Raw genomic sequence first — 19,695 nt, 5'->3', positions numbered from 1 at the left:
TGAAGCTGTGGACTAAATTTTTTTTTCAATCAATGTTCAACTGTTTAAAATAAATGGGAAAATGCCAAATGAAAAGTCCAGACTGCTGACAGGTGACCGTCTTTCACGTGGGTCACCTTGTATGTGAGAATGTACAGTAAGTTTAAACATGCGAAAGCAAAATCTCTCCCCATGTGATTTTATTTTCTTCTGAGTCAAAATCCATCGTAATTGTGGGTATTTTAAACACCTTTTGAAGTCCTATCAGAAGACACAGTCAGTGTTGCTCTTTGTGTTTTGCTTTGGGATTGTTTAACAGGGAATGAGATACGATGGTTATAAAGCTTGTCTATGCTAGGATCTTTAATCATGTCCATGCATGTTTTTTGACACAGGCCAAGGCCAAAGCCAAGCTGTGAAACAGTTGCTGCCAAGATATAACCCTGAGTATATGCAGTACTCCGTGCTGCATTATTGCCAAAAAAATACAGCTACATTTCCTGAGACCAAGCTTGGAGATAAAACTGTTGGATTCTGTTAGAACAGATGTCTAACCTATTAACATTAATGGAATTAAAATACAAAGTGAAAGTTCCAATTTCAGCTTGAAGACATCTTTGGCCAAACCATGGTTCATATTGGTGTTCAGCCTGTGCACCATCTGGCCTGGGGATACGCTTTCCACTGTACAGTAATCCTGTGCATAGTGCTCAGTGCCTATGAAATGTTGAGTATTTGACCAGTTCTGTCTGACTTCTCATTTTGCCGTAGGTGGCCAATTATGGGGTTGGGGGCCAGTACGAGCCTCACTTTGACTTTGGACGGGTAAGTGAGTTATCGTTGGTTTTCAGCTCTCTTTTTTCCTCCATCTGTTTCTCTTTCAGGTGGCTAATTATGGCGTGGGAGGGCAGTATGAGCCCCACTATGACTTTGCACGGGCAAGTAGAGTCACAAAAGCTGCAACTATTACAAAGCTTTCTGCTTTTTAATAGGTTTGCGTGAGTAGAATAGCCCTAATCAGTAATGTTGCATGATAAGGGCAGCATCTTATTTGGGAAAATCATATTGATTGATCAATATATAGTTGCAATAATTTATCACTGCATGCTAGGTGATGGTTTTACATTACAAAATTCAGGAGCCGATATAAACCAACAATTCAGTGCACACAGCAGGCTTCTTGGTGAGCTGGGGAGGCAGGTTTCCATGTATTTTTGGAGAAGGGAAAAATATCGATTGTCTTTTGTTTGCTACAGTAAAGTTAAAAATTAGTATTGGCTACAAAATTGACATGGCTGTTGATTTATTGGGAATATTGTAATGTGTATTCTCAATCCCTGTGCATTTAACCCATCAAACCTCTGGCAAGAGCAGTACTGAAGTTATGCCATGCTGCCCTAGTGATGAACAAGTGTGTGGAAGATCTGCAATTCGTCAATAAGCCCCTTTGACTTAAGTAAAGTCCAACACAGTCTGACATTACAATATTTGGCCTTTGTGATCTGTAGACTTCTCAGCTATCTACAGATTCTTTACAGTTATCTTAAGCTTCATTTTTCTAATGAATTATTTTTCATGGTGCAGTGATAGAGCTTCTATATGGATACTGATCTATCATCTATCAATGCTTCTCTCAATGCTGTACTTGATTTTTACACATTGATAAACTAAAATTGGCTAGAATCCAGGCATTTGCTCTATAATTCCTATGTTCTTCCTCATTTAGGCCCAATTTTTTGTTTTGGGTGTGCACCACTGGGACATTGTCCCTTTAAGGATTCAGCACAATACATGAGCCACATTAATCATATGATCTTCTCCCAACCCTGCACTGTGAAAAGTGCGTGGAAACTTCAGGCTGCAAGTCAGAAGTTTTGAAGATTGTTCTGCATGCTTGCCAAAATGTGGCATCTAGAGTATGACTTTTGGGTGCACTAGATGTATTGTTTTAATATACTCATATAGAAGATTGATTGGGCCCAGTGCCCTTGAGAGAGAAAGAATGACAACATATTATTCTTAATATTTTACTTGTATTCTACAAGTATGGCTGTGCATATGTTATGATGGAGGAGAACATTCGCAATGGCTTGAGGGAAGCACTACTCTGGTTGATTGGTACGATTCCTGGGCTAGGACAGGCATTTTAAAAATATTTAGTTGATCTGTTGTGTCATTGGTGATGCAAAAAATGTTTGGGTTGATAATTTATATTTGTGTTTAAATATATTAATGATATATTTATAAGGAAGATTTCAGTATGAATTGTAGTGAGCAACTGAATGAATATGAAATAGTAAATGCAGGCAGTAAATTAATTTGTCGATTGTGTATTATAGAGCGAAAGTATCACTTGCTAAATGTACTGACAGTATGTTACACAGATAGAGGTTATTAAAATGTAAGCACTTGTATTTTATATCTCAGTTGTGCTAACAGCAAGATGCTGAAGCTCTTTGTTGCCTTCCATTTGCTGTTCTGCTGGTTATCTGTTGTGGGCATAGGACCCCTGCTAGTTATCTTGAGTATTCCAGTCAGGGGATGCTTCCCTGTCATGTCTCCAAGATAGTGACTCTGGGGCTATGGACAGTAGAGTAAGTGATTGTTGAAGATGTCCATTCTTAGATTAGAATGGGCCTCCTGCAACAGGCCTGGAAGATTGTAGTGTTTAGGCCTAAAGGAAAATAAAGTGCATGGTTGACTTGAATGAGAAGTGTTCAAGGTAAAAAAAAATTCATACGAATTGTGAGAGAACAGTGGCTCGGAAAGCACAGAGGCAGGCAGAGTGTAGAGGCAGAATCAAACCCTGTTTTAATTTACTACCTGGTGTTACTTGGAAAACATACCAGATGTGATGCATGGCTTGATTTTTACAAGTATGGCTGTGTAATGCACTACTGGGAAGAATCGCTGTGACCCTCAAATTGAGGTCTGCAAAAAATTAACATTTTTTTTATTCGTTCACGGGATGTGGGCGTCGCTGGCGAGGCCAGCATTTATTGCCCATCCCTAATTGCCCTCATCTAATTATGTTTATATGTAGCTGCTTTGTCTGCTGATTTATAGGAGGGGTGAATCCGTTTGTCAAAGCATTTACGGGTTAGTGCTGCAGTTAAAATAGCAGAGAAAGTAATTGTACATAAATGCATTAAGTGATCATTAATACTGGCACAGTAAAATTTCATATACATGTATTATAGACATTGTAACAACAGCAACTTTTAAAGATTCTTTTCTTTTTATAGAAAGATGAACCTGATGCTTTCAAAGAGCTGGGCACCGGGAACAGGATTGCTACCTGGTTATTTTACGTAAGTAAAACACATTCTGATACATGCTTGATTGAACAGGAGCAATGAATTTGGAGATCAAGTTTATGACTGGCTTTGGAGTCACGAGCTTGAAAATTCCAAGTAAGCTCTGTGTTTCACGAAGAGTTTTGCTTTCCTGTAAAATCCCTGTTGTGTGTTCTGTTTTTGCATTAAAAACAAATCGATTGTGGCATTTTAACTACTTGTGTTTCCCTGTACCTCATAACTATGACCATAGTAGAAGATTTAGGGGAAATGTCTGAAGGCCTGGTCAAGGTTGTAGGTTTTGAGAAGTTCTTTTGGGGGTTGGGATGGGGTGGGAGGAAAGAATGATAATATGGTAGAGAGTTTTAGGGAGAACGTGCCAGCGTGTAGGGGCTTAGGTGACTGAAGGCTCTGCCACTGAAGAGGGAGCATGGGATGCAGCGGAGGCCAGAGTCAGATGAACACAGTGGGCACTCACCGGCACATGGAGATAGAGGAGACTGCACCAGTAGGGGGCAGCAAGGCCGTGGTGGTAAAATAGGATTGACTATTCATCTTTACTCTCTCTCTCCTTTTTCTCTCCCTACCCAGTAGAGCACCTGGTTCTGCTTTGCACCTCCCCACAGAGGCACTGCTGAGATCAGAAACTCGGCAGAATCCTACTGCATTATAGGTGCTTCGACGTTGCAACAGGGCTGCTGGTTCCTTGAAGTGCAGGTTCTGCAGCTGGCTGCAAGCCAAGTGCAAAACTTTTTGGATGCACTTAAGATCCTAGTATGGGACTCAGGAATGTTTACTCTTGCAATGCAGGGAGTTAGTGTTCCCACATGCTGTGACAGGGCACATATTACATCTTTAACTTTCTATGATTTGCACTTATATGGCACCTTTTTTTTGTAGAAAAAGTTCCCAACGTAGTTTAAGAAAAGGGGGCTCCAACACCAAGCAAGCGTTTGGGAAGAGGGGTGGGCAGTTAACCAAAGATATGGCTGAAGAGTTGGCTTTTGAAAGGGCGTAGAAATGAGGCACTGTGGAGGAGTTTACGATAGGAAGGAGTTTACGATAGGAAGGGAATTTCAGAGTGCAGAGGCATGGTGACTGAAAGCTCTTCCACTGGTGATGGAGGCTAAGGCAGGCTAGACCAGAGTCGGAAGAACGTATGAGAGCTGGGACAGAGGGGATAGAGGAGGGTGGAACAAGGTCATGGAAGCCACTGTCAGGGTCAATTGAGGCTAGATGTTTCCGCTAAAGAGTCACTGGCAGGCTGCCCCTCAGAACTGCCTGAAAGGAGGTCAACTGACTGCTCTCTTGGCCAGGGAATGATGCATGGAATGAATGGTAGGTGGTTCTGTCTTTCAGATGAGACATTAAACCAAGGCCCCATCTGCCTGTTCAGATGAATGTGAAAAATCCCATGGCACTATTTGAAGAGCGGGAGGAGTTTTCCTGGTGCCCAAGCCAACATTTATCCATCAACCAACCCCAGAAAAAGAAACAGTTTAACTGGCCATTTATCTCATTGCTGTTTGAGACCTTGCTGTGCGCAAATTGGCTGCTGCATTTGTCTACATTACAGCAGTGACTACACTTCAGAAGTATATGGCTGTGAAGCGCTTTGGGACATCCTGAGGACTTGAAAGGAGCTATATAAATGCAACTCTGTCTTTCCTTCAAAAGTACAGGGGGAACTTATTCTAAAATTGAAGAGGAATCATTAATTTGAGGTTCATCAGTGTCAGGCGGACCTCAATCTAGCCTCCATTACTGGCTGCTAGACTACTTGTATTTTTGATTTGGCAACTATTAGCTTTAAGTTAGTAAGAACGTCCACCTTGACTCACAGTAACCTGTAACACATTATACACATGTGCTTTGGCAACATCCTTTCAACTTTTGAGAAGTTAACTTGACTTCTAATTGGTGCCAAAACTCCCAGGTGAAATTACTGTGGACTGTGTGAGGTCAGGTAATTTAACTTCAGTGTTTGGCAATAAAACCTTGGCTTATTTTAAGCAGCAGATGAAACCCTTTGCTGATAGGGTGTTCCAAATCCTGTCATCAAATGCAGAATCCTGTGGCAAAATCAAGTACAGAACATCATATCCTACTTGTTTCCTTGTTTCTTGAGTGTGAGGGGGAGGGAGGAAAATGGCTAATGTGGTGTGTACAATATATAGTTTTGCATATGAGGAGTCAAGGCCAAGTGTAGTTTCTAAGTGAGATGGGAATAGAGGTTGGGAGGCAATGGGACCAGGGCAGGCAGATGTAATTCAGTCCCAATTCTGTAATTATTTCGATATTTTCATTATAAATCCCTGCATCCAAATTAAGATGGAATTGCCTGTCAACTTGTCTGGCTGTAATTTCAGCCTCCCATTGGTCTTGGTGCTACAGTGCCTCCACTGGCGGGAGGGTATAATTCCCATGTAACTAGTTTACAGAGGCATTTTCTATTGTAAATGCGGACATAGGAATTTGAAATAGAAAAAAAGTTGAAGTGTATACATTATTTTTTTATATTATATAGATGTAATTATATTATCCACAAATTTGACATTGAAATTCATGGCCTAACTTCTGTCGCTAATTGACATGGATTTTGATCTGTTTGCTATGACAGTAGTGCGCTGTAGCAAGATTTATTTCCCCTTTCGTGTTGATAGTTTAGACATTTTCCTAGTTGGATGAGATTGGCAACATTGTGCACTCTTATTTTTCCTTTTGGTTAATAAGGAACACGTGCAGCCTACAAACCATGTGAGTGTGAATTCACTGGCAATGTGAGAAACATCTGTTGGCCCTTTTCTGTTCTAAAACTTTCAAGCAAAGAACTACATGCATTTATATAGCTTTTTATTGCAACATTGAAATGCCTTGAGGCATTTCACATTATTAATTGCATTTGCTAGTGGAGTGACTGTTATGTAGACAAAACATGCTGATTATTCTACATAAGCAGTGTCTCACTAACAGCAACGAGATGAATGACCAGTTAGTCAGCTGTGGCTGCTCCTATGGAATGAGAGGGACATGTTCCCACTTTTTTTTCCTCCTTCTCCCCTCCTGGAAATTGTTTTGACATCGTTTATGCCCCTCTCTTACCTTTACAAATCCTGCCCTGATGACCCTTTCTCCCTCAACTCTTCCCGGTGTTATTGGTCGAGGGAGGGATATTGGCAAGGACACCGACAGACTAAATGCTCCTCTTCCAATAGCGCCATGGGATCATTACCATCCACCTGAACCACCAAAACTTTAATATCTTATCCAAAGGACACATCAACTGGATCCTGATCCTTAAAGAAATATCAGACAAAGATAAAATTATGGCTGTTTGTTAGATTTTATTTGTGGCATTACAGTAACTGTCGAATAGCCATCATTGAATTAACATTTGGTGCCATTCAGGAGATGATATCCATTGTCATTATTCTCTAATTTGTTTGCTGTTTTTATTCTGCTAGATGAGTGATGTAGCAGCCGGAGGAGCCACAGTTTTCCCTGAAGTAGGAGCAGCTGTGTGGCCACAAAAGGTATTGGCATTGATTCAATCTCTTTCTCTTCCATCCAGCAGGCACATGCACACACCCGCACTCTCTGCTGCATGTATTATCTCTCACTCACACACTCTGGCTCTCCTTTGCACTTAGTGCTGTTGCATGCGTTCGTGGTCTCTTATTCTCTGGCTCTGTCTCACATTCACCATTGTGTCTGTTTAACTCAATGTTGTCCAACTGAAATAAGATAACCAGAATTTGGGTTTTATATCATTAATGGGAATTTTTTGCTCAGCAGGTTCCACAGTTATCTGAGTAAATCTATAACAAACAAACTGAGACGTTTTGACCCTCTAATTAATATCTGATACTTCAATGATGGAGCAATAGTCTTGGAAAGAGAAACGCATTGTAAACATTAAGAAGCGATTGCAGTAAGCTGGGAGAGGAAAGTTGTCACAGTGAAAGAGGTACCGGTGTGGATTGCAATTCTTGTAGCACTGAAGAAAGGGAACGTATTAAGAAATCGCCTGACCATGGCATGAAGGAACAGAGCAGATAGCAGAGCAATCACAGACTGGGCTTAGGTTTCTATTCTTATCCAGGCCATTGGGGTTGGCGCGAGCTGTCAATCAGAAAATGAGTTGACCCAGTCAAATTCTCTTCGCAACACTTATCATTAACACAGCATGATTGACAAAGATGTGGCATTAGGTAAGCTGAGCCAGGCAAATCATACGTTATGCAAGGAGGACATACAAAGAGTTGGAGGACATGAGGTAGTACTCTCGCCTCTTGAGTCAGAAGGTTGTGGGTTCAAAACCCACCTCAGGACTTGAGCACATAATATAGGCTGACACTTCGGGGCAGCACTGAAGGAGTGCAGCATTATCAGAGCTGTTATCTTTCATTTAAACAATGTCCCATCTGCCTGCTCAGGTGGACGTATAAGATCTCAATAGCCTATTCAAAGATGAACAGAGGAGTTCTCTAGGTATCCTGATTAACAATTATGCCCCAACCAACGCTACCAAAGCAGATAATCTGGTCATTCATTTCATTGCTCATTGTGGAACCCTGCTTTACACAAATTGGCTGCTCTATTTGCCTACGATACAACAGTGACTACACTTCAAAAGTAATTTATTGGCTGTGAAGCGCTTTGGGACGTCCTGAGGATGTAATAGGTGCGATATAAATGCAAGTTCTTTTTTTTTAAATAAGGGGCAACAACAGAGGAAGTAATGTGAAGAGAGAATAAGAAACATTCAAGGGAGCTTTGAGAAACTTTTATTACATCGTTGTTTTTTTTACAATGCAGTATTTGGCTGGCTTTTAATGAATACATTCAGCATCAATTAGAACCACTCTTGTAGCCTTGAAAAAACTCCCTGCTACCAATTTGTTTGGTTTTTTTTGGTTTTTAAGCATGCACTGGACATTTAAATATAAAAAGGAAAGTAAGATGTACATTTATATGGAGGCTTTAACCATCTCAAATTTTTCAAAGGGCTTCACCTGGAAGGAACTTATATGAAGTGCAGTGACTGTTATGTAGGCAACAGTAACAGGCAGTTTGCAGATAGCAATGGAATGAGTGGCCAGTTAGTGCTGTTTTTGGTGTCGTTTTGTAGAGAGAGATGCCAGGAAACACCCTGCTCTTTGAATTTAACATTCATTTGATCCACTGCAGCAGAAAGAGGTTGGGTTTGGCATCTCGTTCAAATGACGGCACCTCCACCAATGAAACACTCCCTCAGTGGCGCACGCGAGTGTGAGCCCAGATATAATTGTTGCTGACCGTTTGTGGTTGAGGTGGCCCACTTTATTCATTCCTGCTTCATGATGTAAACGAACAGTATAATGTTCACAGATTATTAAACTGTGACACCGGTACTGCAGGTTTGTCCAGAAATAATTTGTATTTTGTTGCATTGAAATTCTAGGCGCTGTGCATGTTAATCAGTTCACAGTTCATTTGTTTAAAATGGTGAGACACTATTAGGTGCTTGTATTGCAGGGCACAGCGGTGTTTTGGTACAATCTCTTTCCCAGTGGAGAAGGTGATTACAGCACTAGACATGCAGCTTGTCCAGTATTAGTTGGAAACAAGTGGGGTGAGTACAATGACGTTTTACTTCAATTTCGGAGGAGCTGTGGTTGTGTGTTAGCCATATAACTTATGCTCCATAATTGTGTCAAAAGAAAATCTTACCTTTCTGATTAATTCTCAGATTTTACTGTTTACGTACAAGTAATAGCAGGCACTCAACATTGAAACATTACACATACTGTACACCAGTGTTTCCCAAACTGTGGGGCATGCTCCCCCCCGAGGTTCCAAAGGGGGAGGCACGAAGTGGTCGGAAAAATAAAATCTTTTCGGAAAAAACGATGTTGAGGCGTGTCCCAAAGTGAATACTTTTGCCATACCCTCTACACGTGTGGCGGTTTGGGACACTGCCTTAGATTGTGATAACCCACTGACGTGACCTGGGAAGTCCCATGAAATGGCAATGACATCGCTCCGGCAAATGACCAATGGGCTGTGCGTGTGGGAGGCAGAGTGCCTTTAGAACATATGACCTAGCACCGTTATTAACTTCTTGTCCATGGCCACGATTCCAGTCTGTGTCTTTCTCTAGAACCACACAACAACTTGCGTTTACATAGTACTTTAACATAGCAAAACATTACTAAGGCGCTTCAGAGAGGTGTAATAAAAAGAACAAAAATGGACACTGAGCCAAAGAAGGCTCATATTAGGAAGGGTGGTCACAGAGGTGGGTTTTCAGGAGGGAAGTGGAGAGCCGGAGAGATTTAGGAAGGGAATTCAAGAGCATGGGGCTTAGGTGGCAGAAGGAACGGCTGGCAATAGTGGGGCGAAGGGAGGAAGGATGCTTATGAGGCCACAGTCGGAATAACGGAGAGATCGGGGGGCTTGTAGGGCTGGAGGAGATTACAGAGCTGGGGAGAGGTGAGGCTGTGAATGGGTTTATATATGAGGATGGCAATTTTAAATTTGAGGCATTAGGGGACCAGGAGCCAATGTAGGTCAGTGAGGACAGGGATGATGTGTGAGTGGGACGGGACGTGGACAGCAGAGTTTTGGATGAGCTGCAGGGTTTTTTTTATTCATTCTTGGGATGTGGGCATCGAAGGTTGCGGGGGGTGGACAGCAATTAGACAACAAGGATTTTAAAGGAGGGGTGGAACAGAGTGCGGTGCTTAAAGGAGGACAAGGTACAAAATGAGTGGGGGGAGAGACCAAGATGTGACTTAGTGATAAGGGCCACACCACCACCGTGGCGGTTTGGGCAGCGCAGGTGGTGGAAAGTATAGTCAGATGAGGAGGTTTTGGCAAGGGGCAAGGTGTCACTGCCTGTGAGCCAAGTTTCAAAGCCTGGATGCCAATGTAGTCATCCATGGTAAGATTGTGGATGGTAAGGGCTTTGCTCACAAGTGAACAGACATTCTGGAGGAAAATACAGAGTGGGTGTGATTTTTGATCTACTGGCAGATTCCAAGGGGGTACTGGTGGGTGGGATGAGCAAGAAAGAAAGTAGGTTGGCAAGGTTAATCCCCAGTGGGCGCACTGGGTGAGGAGGTCGGTGAGAGAGGAGGATGTGACAGTTGGAATTGCTGCTCATAAGAGGGAAACAACAGGTGCCTCAATGGGCCCTTCAGAGAATGCCGAGAGCAGCACAGAAGGTAGCTGTGGGACTCAAGCCTGTAATGTTGACAGGAGCAAAGGAAGGCACAAGAGTAGTGATGGTTTCGAGTAGGTATTGAGGGGGGAGGGGGGGTGCGCAAAGTACCTGAGAAGGGAGAAATGAAAGATGGCATGACTGCATGACAAAAGGGGAGGAAACAGGAGAGACGAGGGCAAGAGAGATAAAGAGGGAGGTAGAAGTAATGGGTCGAGTCTGGAGCGGCAGCTCAGGAATGCTGCATCACGGAATGGCAGGAAGTAGATCAGTACCTGCAGTTTCCCCGGAGCTCATGGTTTCAGTCATCACACCGTGGCCAGTTTCCAAGTACACCCCAGGCACTTCCCACAGGATGAAGAAACAGAAGATCAAAGGGCTGGCTGGTCGTTATTTTTTATATTGATGGTGTAAGTTTGGTGGTTGGTACACGGCACTCTGGCAGGAGAGGTGAACTCCATGCCTCAGACAGCATCTGGGACTTGACATTTCCTGGGTCACAAAAGGAGCTGTGGAAACATTGGGGCTGCGTCCGACTGGCTCTACAATCACCTTTCCACATCGTTCACCTGAGGAAGGAGGTAGCCTCCGAAAGCTTGTGAATTTAAAATAAAATTGCTGGACTATAACTTGGTGTTGTAAAATTGTTTACAATCTACAATCACCGGTGGTACACTAGAAAATGTAAAAGGAGTCAAGTGCTGCATACAGATCGTGGCCTCCTCTTCATAGAATCATAGAAAGGTTACAGCACAGAAGGAGGCCATTCCGCCCATCAAGTCTTGAGTTTCATTCTTCCAACTCCCAGCATCAGTGTAAATTTTTTTTTAGAAGGGCTCTTTCATCTATGGAAGCTGAGATAACAACCCCTCCTATTGGTACTCCCTTGCTCTTCATAGAATTTTACAGTGAGGAAGCCATTTGGCCCATTATGCCTGTGCCAGCTCTCTGGAAGAGCTTTCAGTTTAGTCCCACTATCCTGCCCTTTTCTCATGTGCTTTTAAAAGTTTTCTTTTTCAAATATTTATCCACTGCCCTTTAAAAAGATATAATAGATTTTATTTCCACCACTGTTTCTGCTAGGGTATTCGATGTTCTAACAGCCTTCTGCATAAAGTTCTCATAACCTCTCCCTTTTTCCTTTTGGTGATGATCTTAAACTTATGCACTCCAGTTACTCACTCACCGACCAGTAGAAATAGTTTTCCCCCAGCCCCCTGCCCCATTTACCATTTCAAAGCCTCTTTTAATTTTGAACAGATCTCCACTTCACTTTCTATCTTCTAGTGAAAAGAGTCCCAGTTTCTCGAGTCTACCCTCACAACTAAAAGCTTATCATCGTAGTGAATCTCTTCTGCACAGCATCCTCTCCAATGTCTTGATATCTTTATTAAAGTATGGCACCCAAAACTGGGTGCAATATTCTAACTGTGGCCTAACCAGTGACTTGTAGAAGTTTAGCATTGCCTCTTTCATACTCTACGCCCCTGTTTATAAAATAAAGAATACCATATGCTTTTTTTTTCAGACAGTTTTAGCAACTTGTCGTCCCACTTTTAAGTATTGTCTATCTGACCCCCCCCCCAAGTGTTCCTGCTCTTCTACTCGTCTATGGTTGTACTTTTATTGCACATTTCTTTACTTTTCCTCCAAAAATGTAGCACCTTGAATTTCTCTGCATTCAATTTTAGCTGACATCTATCTATCTGCCCAGTCTACTAACCTGTACGTATCTTCCTGGAGTTGCTTACAACCCTCTTCACAGTTAGCCACGCTCCCTATTTTTGTGTTATCTGCAAATGTTGCTTGTTTCGCCCCATACCCGAATCCAGATCATATATTGTCTATCTCCTGAAAGAAGAGGAAAGAGCATTGAACCCAATTCAGTCAACATCCCACAGCTGGGCCAACCGTGAATTATGAACCATAGGCAAATGTAGTAGCAACTCTGTCGAGGGCTTCACAGGGTCCTTGGGCTGTGTTATGTGTACCACTGCCGTACAGATAGAATATGCAGCGTATCGTGCAGACGAAAGTTACAACCAGAGGTGTATCTCTTAGAATATACCGTACAGTGTATATGTGAGATGTTACGCAGAAGATGTACTACCAAAATAAAATTCTTCAAACGATTGAAAGCAAATCAACATTTGTTTCTAAGCAATCTTCTGGTTTCTAAGATTTACATGAGGCAAAGAACACATCCCAGGTGTTTAATGGTTCCTCTGTCACATGGTGTTACTTCCTTCTACCATTTGTAGCCTTTAAGGGTGAGAATGGTCCAGTGACTTGTTCACAAGGTAATCAGGAAAGACCTTCTCAAGTCAAGTAAGTTGTGGAATCCACATTTCCCTACTGAATATTCTGTTCTTACAGCCCATGTTTATGTGTGAAAAGTTAAAAGAAGGATTAACATATCAAATGAATGCAAGGAATAATGGAAATATCATACATGTGTGATTTTTAAAAAAACATTCATGAATGGACCGTGCGGTAAACAGAGACATTGTATCAGTCTCTGCATCCAAATATCTTAAGCTGCTTTTGTATTGATGCTGTTCTATTTCAGGAAACGGGTATCCATGGGCAACCTCTGGCATTTACACTGCTAAATCCCCACTCCCTTATTCCAGCAGCAGAATTATAGAACTTTTTTTTAAAAAAAGAACTGGATCTAACAAATCTGCCACCAAGATAAAGGAGCCAGATTTATCAGTGAACACACCGGTCTTTCAGAATCCAACTTAAAACAGAGTCAGTATGAAAGTAGCAATTTCTCCTCTGGTAGTTTAACCCAAGAACTGATGAGCCCACATCAGGTACGTTTCACAGGACTGCATGTTGGGATTTGAACTTGCTGCCTTGTGCTAAAGAAGTTTAGGGCCCCCACTGGTAGAATTATCGGGCCACCCACTGAGCCTTTATTTATAAAAGATGTAGCTACTCATAGTATGTGAATTTTTAACAGACTGTAAAATGGTGGGGATGGTCAGGCGTAATTTGTCCTGTGAGGATGGGTCTAGTTTGCGGTGGCAGTGAGGGAATTGTAATAGGTTTACTGACACTGTATCCGTTTGACTGTTTTACAGTGTCTAATAAATGGATCCATGAGCGTGGGCAGGAATTCCGAAGAAGATGTAACTTGTCAGAGTTGGATTGACTTCCTCCACTGTGTATGTGAATTATACCCCTCTGCCCGCACCACTTACACTACAGCTCGGTCACCGTTTACACTCTTATCATCGCTCATCGACCCCGTTCCCCCCCTTCAGAGTCCATCTGACTTGAACATCTTTCTGTTTTATTGCTATATGAAGACCTGAGCAGAAGAGTTCATGTTTTATAACCCTTACTATTGACAGGTTTTATTGAAGTAGACAGAGCTAGTCAGATGACTGGAAATGTTTCTCTAACTCATTGAGTCTTTCACTAAAGCTACATTTCTCCTTTTTAAAAAAAATAATGTTTGCTGAAGATACTGGGCTCTTTTCTACAAATTGCTTTCCAAGGGGTGATTTCATGGTTCTGAGCTTCCGACGGGAAGCTGCACCCTCAGTGAGCACAAGTCCAGGATGGGGCTTGGAGCGAGGATTGTGGAATCACCCCTCTGAAGTATGTTTCGCTTGGACACCTATTGCATCGTGTGGCTTTCAGGAATAATTCTGTTTAAAACTTGGTACATTCTTGTGAAATGCATTGCTTCAAGAGTAGTGCTTTTGCTTCAAGGCATCCTGATTAATGAAGCCTTTTGAAAATTTTGAGTTCTTGCAGGTATGTTTGCTAGATTAGTGCACATATAGTGATATAGATGGGCCTCTAAAGTCACACTGAGTTCACTGACAAAGCCATGGTCTTGACTTTAGAAGTACATTATTCCTTTTGTTAAATGTAAGAAAATCATCTGAACCTTGATGCTTTTCAAGAAACTATGTTGGCCAACACAATGAATCATTGATCAAGGGCTTTTTTCAACAAAAAAAAGCAATGAATTCAGCTTCACATTTACAGAAATATAGCTAAGAAATTACTTATTTAAATAAGGTGGCTGCTGTTGTACTACATATGTATGGAGTATACAGTAAAAGCTCCAATCGTGATGCATTGTATGTGTGTGGTATACTTGGAATGCAAGACTTGGTGCAGTTTTGTACGTCACTTCCAACATTTGATCTCTCTTTGTGATTCATTGTCACTTGTTGCTATTCTCTCTGGAGTATCCCATTGAAACACGGGGATTGTATCATGTAGCAATATCAATTCATTACACCAATCAATTGTGTCCTCGGCATAATTGCACCTATGCTTCAAAATCAGACAGCTCTGTATTTGCTAGTACTGACTAGAAAGACTGTGTTTTAAAATATATATTTCACGATCATTGTTGCCCCCTCCCTCTTTCCTAGTTTACCTGGATAATCATGGAATAAAAAGAGCAACCACTGAGTGAACTTTTTAAATAAACAAGTGCAAAAAAGGGTAAAAATTAGAACTTCTAAACTGTGAATGGTCTGTGAAAATTTGATGGGGGGAGGGGGAATAGCATGACAGAATAGCAGGAATGGAATAAAACAGGTGCCAGGGGAATTATTTTCAAAAGAAAAGTCAGTGGGAGAAATGTGTATTTATATATCTTTATTTTAAAATGAAACCTGCCCCGTTCTCTCTCTCCTTAAATTACTATTTCCTTTAGTGTCTCATTTTGTACTTGGTCATGTGGGTGGTTTTCAACTCAATTCAATGCTCCACATAACTATTGTCTCAGGAATGAAACACAAGCCCGAGCTGATTGATCCATGGCAGGCCATGCCAAACCTGCCAGATCAACGGGATATGAGAGGGAAAACTTCTGGATTTATACAGGCAGCAGCACACAAGCTGACATCTCGCAGTTATTTTTCAAAGTGGGAAACAGCTGGTCACAATCAACGCAACTTCTTATATAAAAAAACGCCAACTCGTTTGATTTTACACCTGGGTTAGACACCCCAGCACAGTAACAGAGAACTGTCAGTGCCAAGGGGGAATTCCCAGCAGATCTCCAGGTCAGGGGATGCAAAGTGAGACACAACCCCAAGATTCCACCCTATACAGAGAGCCATTATCCGGTGGGAGGCCCCATGATCAGATCATGCGCCTGTTTCTCTTTCCCTCCCCCCACCCCACCCCCCCAACAGCAGGGAGGGGAGTCTGCAGGGTTGAGAGCTGGTGCGAGTCCTGTCGAGGCTCTTTGATAGGCCCCAGAATCACTGCAGAGCAAGGTAGTCAATCCAGGAGTGGACGATTATTGCTTTTGTCCCAGTAAATGGCTCCATTTCAGAATGGGTGATTTTTTTTCTTAATCTCTTTCTCCTCTTCCCCTACCCCCCCACCAAACCTGATTTGGGCCTCCCCGGCAGGTGGGATCTTATGGTGAAGTGGCTGTGGGTTGCTCCACTTTACAAGGGTAAATCAAATGGGCGCCACAGAAGCCAACCTTGCAGTGGGTGGCAGCCTGACCCGACTATGCAGATGACCCCCTCCCATCACTTTGGGACAGAGTCCATGTCATTGGGTTTGGGTACACACGGTTCCTGCTTTGTCTCGCTTCTGCTAGTGGAGAGGGGCCACTGGAATTTTGGCTTCTTACATTTAAAGTTATTTTCCTAACTGCACTCCTTCCCTTCCTTGAAATACCAGTTAAAGGGTGTGTTTGATTTTAACAAGAAAAGTTGCAGAGTCAGCGTTGTCTGAACGTTAGATGTGAGTGTTCTGTTTTGTCACATATTCCAGAACGCTACCTTACTAACCATGTGCTGCTCCTACACGTCTGAATTCAGTGTTTTGTCCCAACTATTTGCTCTCCTTTCTGTTACAATGTAAATTTTACACTTGAACAAGATTTTTCAATAAAGTCTCACTGCAGCGACGGTGAAATTTTTCCTTTTAAGTTCTTTCGTTGCCTTGTGGTTTTATTGTCTCTTGAGCAGCATTGAGCTGCTGCTTTTTGATGTTGACTTTTAGATTTGTGTTTTGAACAGCTCAAGGGGAAATTCTAAAGTGCAGAAGTTGCAAAATTGCAATGGATTGTAACCGCTGAGTCTCGAATCCCTGGGAATTTGGAAATGAGCATTTGGACGGATAGCATGAGGATAGGACTCTGTACCAAGGAATGTGTCAAAAAAACCTACAGATCTTAGCCAGATTATTTTGCACACAGAAAACTTGAATGGAGTATGACTTGCATAAAGGGCATATGGCCCACTCAATGAAAACAACTCCTAATTTTTTAATACATTTTTACATAATTTTCTTCCCATTGATGCTAACTCTATCAGAAGGGCAGAAGTCAAACCCTGAACTGGAGTAACTGCTAGGAAGTGAATAAAAGCAGCTGGTTACGGCCTCTGAATTTCACTCCCTGTACAGAAGTCTCTTGCCTCATCTCTGCATCTGGGCCGTTTTTCCCCTCTCCCCTTGCAGAACTTGAAGGGCTAGATTTATTGACTATTAATAGACAATGGGCAAAAAATTGAACCCATTCTAGTGGACGGAAAGTCTGGCCCACCTTTAAGCGATCTATTAACACAGACCTTAGAGTGCTTTTCTCATAGCCATGCATCTCGTCAAAGACCATGGAGTTGTTCAGGATTGAGGGAAGGGATCACAATTCACCAATGTTACGTTGTGAAGCATAAAATCAACAATGTGTCACAATTTATTAAATGGAGGGGAAAATAATTGTTGTGGTTAGTACGGATAATTAGTTCTTTGATGTACTAGCAGTGTTAGATATAGAGTTTCTGAGATCAGCCAGATAATCTGAGTAAGTTTAAGCCTTGGGTGCAGATCTTTGGCCGCACCCTTAAATACTTGTATTTATATAGGACCTCATCACCTCTGTAAAGCATTTCACTGCACTTCACATGCTTTGAATTACTCAGCATCTTTCAGATGAGACACTACGCCAAGGCTATGTCTGCCTTCTCAGGTGGACGTAAAGGCTCCCATGGCACTATTTAAAGAACAGCAGCTTATTCCTAATGTCTTGGCCAACATCCATCCTTCAATAATACCACCAAATAACAGATTAACTGGTCATTCAGCTCATTATTGTTTGTGGGACCTTGCTGTGCGCAAATTTGCCTACAAAACCACACTGACTATTCTTCAAAAGTAAGTTATTGGCCATGAAACACTTTGGAGTGTCCAAATTGATCAGGGCCTTTCTTTGGATAGTACCATGGGATCTTCAATATCCAACTGAACCAGTGGGACCTCAATTAAACATCTCATTCAAAGTGCAGCAGTTCTGACATTGCAGCATTCCTACAGCAGCCTGGATTAGGTGCTCAAGTCTATGGAATGGAGTTTGAACCAACGACTGCCCTGAGATGTTTTGTTCGATGAAAGGCACTATATAAATATAAATTGTTGGATTCAAACTTTAATGGTCTCTTTGGTAAATTTACTGACTTTTTAAAAAATCACTTAGAAAAAATATAGTGTATTTCAAACATCAGGACGTCCCAAAGAGCTTTACAGCCAATGAATTATCTTTTGAAGTGTAGTGGCTGTTGCAATGTAGGAAATATCGCAGCATGGTAATGCTTGAGCCTCTGATCTTCACACAGTGAAGCTCTAATCTCAACTCTGCCATCAAGTGGAGACCAGGTGCATTCACCGAGGATGGGAAGGTTACGGTGAGTTGGAGTCACCATTCACTTAGTTGCTGCCAATGAAAATAAATGTTTGCTAACACGGACACTTGCTAACATGGACATGGCTGTCAAAGGTCAACTTTATTAGGTGGTGTAGAGCAGAGGTTTGTACAGTTGAGTTAATAACAATTGCCTTCAGTTTATTTTTTATGTAGTTATTTTTTTTATTTGTTCTTGGGATTTGGGCGTTGCCGGCTAGGCCAGCATTTATTGCCCATCCCTGATTGCCCTTGAGAAGGTGGTGGTGAGCCGCCGCTTTGAACCACTGTAGTCCATGTGGTGAAGGTTCTCCCACAGTGCTGTTAGGTGGGGAGTTCCAGGATTTTGACCTAGTGACGATGAAGGAACGGCGATATATTTCCAAGACGGGATGGTATGTGACTTGGAGGAGAACGTGCAGGTGGTGTTGTTCCCAGGTGCCTGCTGCCCTTGTCCTTCTAGGTGGTAGAGGTCGCGGGTTTGGGAGGTGCTGTTGGCGAGTTGCTGCAGTGCATCCTGTGGATGGTACACACTGCAGCCATGGTGCGCCGGTGGTGAAGGGAATGAATGTTTAGGGTGGTGGATGGGGTGCCAATCAAGCGGGCTGCTTTGTCCGGGATGGTGTTGAGCTTCTTGTGTTGTTGGAACTGCACTCATCCAGGCAAGTGGAGAGTATTCCATCACACTCCTGACTTGTGCCTTGTAGATGGTGGAGAGGTTTTGGGGAGTCAGGAGGTGAGTCACTCGTCACAGAATATCCAGCCTTTGACCTCTTGTAGCCACAGTATGTGGCTGGTTCAGTTAAATTTCTGGTCAATGGTGACCCCCAGGATGTTGATGGAGGGGGATTCGGCGATGGTAATGCCGTTGAATGTCAAGGGGAGGTGGTTAGACTCTCTCTTGTTGGAGATGGTCATTGCCTGGCACTTGTCTGGCGCGAATGTTACTTGCCGTTTATCAGCCCAAGCATGGATGTTGCCCAGGTCTTGCTGCATGCGGGCACGGACTGCTTCATCATCTGAGGGGTTGCGAACGGAACTGAACACTGTGCAATCATCAGCGAACGTCCCCATTTCTGACCTTATGATGGAGGGAAGGTCATTGATGAAGCAGCTGAAGATGGTTGGGCCTGGGACACTACCCTGAGGAACTCCTGCAGCAGTGTCCTGGGGCTGAGATGATTGGCCTCCAACAACCACTACCATCTTCCTTTGTGCTAGGTACTCTTAATATAAGTTTCAACCTCCGGACATATTTTTTCTTCTCTTTCTTCCCTTCCCCCCTAAAAGAAACAATACTGATTGAAACTTTTTTAGAAGTGCTAAGTCCTTTCAGGAACTCGTTCTACTTGGAAGGGAACTGAACATCGCCCATCGGTAAATACTGTACAGGGATTAACGAGGTGTGAAGAACTGCCCAAAATAGTTGGCGTGCTTCATACATTATAAGCGGCGCCTATATGATTGACTCTAATGGTACTGGCAAACGGTTAGCGCTATTTGCCTCGTGGGCAGCTGCCCGTAATAAGAGTGGATAATAT

At 42.5% G+C, this 19,695-nt stretch overlaps 1 protein-coding gene across 7 annotated transcripts in view; it reads left to right on the top strand.

The window, feature by feature from the left end:
• Positions 1-16,405, top strand: part of p4ha1b (prolyl 4-hydroxylase, alpha polypeptide I b) — a 76,762-nt gene extending 60,357 nt beyond the window's left edge. For 5 of the 7 annotated variants that reach the window (XM_067972452.1, XM_067972454.1, XM_067972449.1 and 2 more), the window contains exons 11-15: positions 751-804; positions 3,225-3,290; positions 6,740-6,808; positions 8,793-8,889; positions 13,569-16,405. In XM_067972452.1, coding sequence (XP_067828553.1) covers positions 751-804; positions 3,225-3,290; positions 6,740-6,808; positions 8,793-8,889; positions 13,569-13,639 — 357 coding nt within the window. In that variant the 3' untranslated portion in view covers positions 13,640-16,405. Of the gene's footprint in view, positions 1-750; positions 805-863; positions 918-3,224; positions 3,291-6,739; positions 6,809-8,792; positions 8,890-13,568 lie in introns of all 7 variants that reach the window. The other 2 variants (XM_067972455.1, XM_067972453.1) reach the window with 1 other exon arrangement.
• Positions 16,406-19,695: the final 3,290 nt, after the last annotated feature.

Source organism: Heptranchias perlo, chromosome 36 (assembly GCF_035084215.1).
Source record: "Heptranchias perlo isolate sHepPer1 chromosome 36, sHepPer1.hap1, whole genome shotgun sequence".
NCBI classification, from domain to species: Eukaryota; Metazoa; Chordata; class Chondrichthyes; order Hexanchiformes; family Hexanchidae; genus Heptranchias; species Heptranchias perlo.
Note: the sequence above shows the minus strand (reverse complement) of the source record. Positions and strands in the feature narration are given on the sequence as shown.